This window comes from Erythranthe guttata, chromosome 9 (genome assembly GCF_056151865.1).
Source record: "Erythranthe guttata isolate IM_541 chromosome 9, IM_541, whole genome shotgun sequence".
NCBI lineage: Eukaryota > Viridiplantae > Streptophyta > Magnoliopsida > Lamiales > Phrymaceae > Erythranthe > Erythranthe guttata.
Window position 1 is genome coordinate 1,908,395 of NC_142541.1, and position 2,709 is coordinate 1,911,103.

General features: G+C 38.5%; 1 protein-coding gene across 1 annotated transcript; it reads right to left on the bottom strand.

Annotated features, from left to right (window-relative positions):
* Nucleotides 1–670: 670 nt before the first annotated feature.
* Nucleotides 671–2,131, bottom strand: LOC105952160 (Transducin/WD40 repeat-like superfamily protein). The gene has a single exon (XM_012975676.2). The coding sequence runs from the start codon at nt 1,976–1,978 to the stop codon at nt 755–757; it is 1,224 nt and encodes a 407-aa protein (XP_012831130.2). The 5' UTR covers nt 1,979–2,131; the 3' UTR covers nt 671–754.
* Nucleotides 2,132–2,709: the final 578 nt, after the last annotated feature.

Sequence of the window (2,709 nt, forward strand, 5' to 3'; positions counted from 1 at the left end):
TCCTCCATCTCATCTATTTCTCTAGAGACGTGAGAAGGAGAAAAAGAGAGAACTACGTGGAGTGGGTTATGTAAGAGTGTGTGTGGTTGTGTGACAAAGCTTTGATGATGGTATCGTCGGAGAGCAAGTTTGGAGCAGATTTAACGAGTGTAGCCGGATTGAAAGGAATTTGACGGAGAACGATAAGTGTGAAGAATAAAAGGCTTTTAGCAAATTTCAAAAGTTGGTTTGTCTCGATTTGAAAGAGTATCATTGCGTCCAGAGATGTTTAGCAAATTGTCCCATAAATTAAAGTATGCATAAAGTATAGTCCATCAACCCCATTTCATCTATGGCTTTTGAAAAAAGATTAATCCTAGCTAAAATCTGCATTCCATTATTAGTACAACTTGCATTTGTATGTTCCTTTATTTATTTATTTTTACTAAAAACATTGTATTGTAATCAACAACTTTTTTCTGATGTAGTTTCTTTACACTCTGTGTGAATGGCTCATATCAGCAAATCTTGCACTATTCATTTAAAAGGTTCATACTTTACTTTATGATTAATGATGAGTACATAAAACATTCATTTAATTATTGCCTATTGGTGCTTTCTATTATTTTAGATTTGTTTATTCTAATTAAGTTGTTTGGGTTGATAATTTATAGTTAGTTGGCTACCTTCCTTTTCCAATTTGGAAACCACTTCTGAGAGAGAGAGAGAGGATTACAAAAGTGCTTTTCCTACTAAAAAAAACTTAAAATTACACTCAAATAGTGGGATTAACAATCCTCCAAACCTTGATATCACAATCAAGGCTAGCACTGCACACAAGATAACTTAATCCCACATCAGATGGATTAGAATTACATTCATCAATCCCCACACTAATACACTTAACAGGCCCTTTATGCAAATCAAGAACCGCTAAGCAGCTGTACAAGCTCCCCACACCTCTCCAAACCCTAACGGTTTTATCCGCCGAACCGCTGCACACCAAATCCGACACAATCGCCAAACACAATATCGACTTTTTGTGGCCCCTAAGCTCCCCCACCACCCCCATTTGGCCCCCTTCGTTCATCCAGACGAGTATCGACCTATCGGATGCCCCCGAGTACAAAACCTCCCCATCGGCACTTAAAGCCAATGCGTTAATCCCGGAAGTGTGTTTCTCCAATGTGTCGATTAAAGAATGTGTTTTTTCGTTTAGTTGCTTCCTCCACACTTTGATTTTCTTGTCGGATGATCCGGTGTAGATGCGCCCGTCGTACGACACCGCGACTGCATTGATCGCGTCATCGTGCGCGTCGGATATCGACTCCATGCATTTGAAATCGGAGGTACGCCAGATCTTGACCGTCCGATCCCACGAGGCGGAGTAGAGGAGAGATCCGTCGGCGGATAATTTTAGCGACGAAATTGCGTCGGCGTGGTGGACCCACGTGAGTTTCTTGTGCCTCCTCACTTTAACGTGGTTTTTCGGAGTCAAGACTTTTATTGCACGGTCGGTAAGTGTTGGTAGTGTGGCCAAGTGTTCGATTTTTTTGTCGCGGGCGATGATTTTCCACACTCGGATTTTGTGGTCTTGATGCGCGGTGACGAGTTTTTGGTCAGACGAAACCACAATTGCTTTAATTGCACCTTTTCCGGACATTACCGTATAATAATTATGAGTATTCGAATTTTCAAAATTCGATATGGGATTTATTATAAGATCGAGATTCAATAGTCGGATTTCCTTGTCGGCCGAGCCGGCAAACAATAATTTTCCGAAGAGGGCTAGGGAGGAGGTGTAGGGGGTTTGGCCGGAGATGGTCGCCACGCATTGGTGGTTGGCGCGGAGGACGTGTGGCGGCGTTGGCGGCGATTCGATAGAAGGGATTGAAGGGAAGGTGGGATTGGAGTATAGGAAATTATTGTTACAATTACTTGCTTCTTCTAATGAAGAACCATTGCTTGAGGTACAAGTTTGATCAATATTTTGCCACATTTTTTTTTAAATTTGTTTGGGAAGAAAAAAATGCATGGAAAAGTGTGTATTTAAATAGAGATGGGGAGAAATGAGTTTGGAAGGTGTAAAGTGAAAGGTGATGGAAATATTAATTATAGTAAGATGGGCCATTATTTAATTTGCTATTCAAGATTGGTTGGAGGGTCATGCAAATTGTTCTATTTATTACTAGAGTTCTATTTTCATTTGTTTTGCTTTTGATTGGTTACTTTGGGAAAATAGTGTTGATTTGAGGAATATGTCATTTTTCTTGGTACGTCAATCAATAATATAAAGTTTATTTCATCATCAACCAATGGATTTTAGATATATAATTTATGAATACTAGCTATCAATAATCAACTATGAAAGTATTTGATTTGAGATTATGATTGATTTGTCAATGCGAATGAGCTAATCGAATTGTGTAGTAATAGTATGTATTTTGCAGTCATTCAGATGCTATATTCGATAAAATACATCGGGTGATTTTTAAGTGATGAAATAACTTTCATCTAAGCATATATACATACACATGATTGTGTACGTGATTATGTGCAGATCAATGGTTAATAATCACCCGTTGTATTTCGTATTTCACCGGGTGTAGCATCAAATAAATTTGTATTTCGCATTACAAACCAATGATTTAAAATGGACCCGAATAATAGTAAAAACGGTAAATTACAACTACACCCCTGAATTATGTTAAAATAACATTAAGGTCCCTA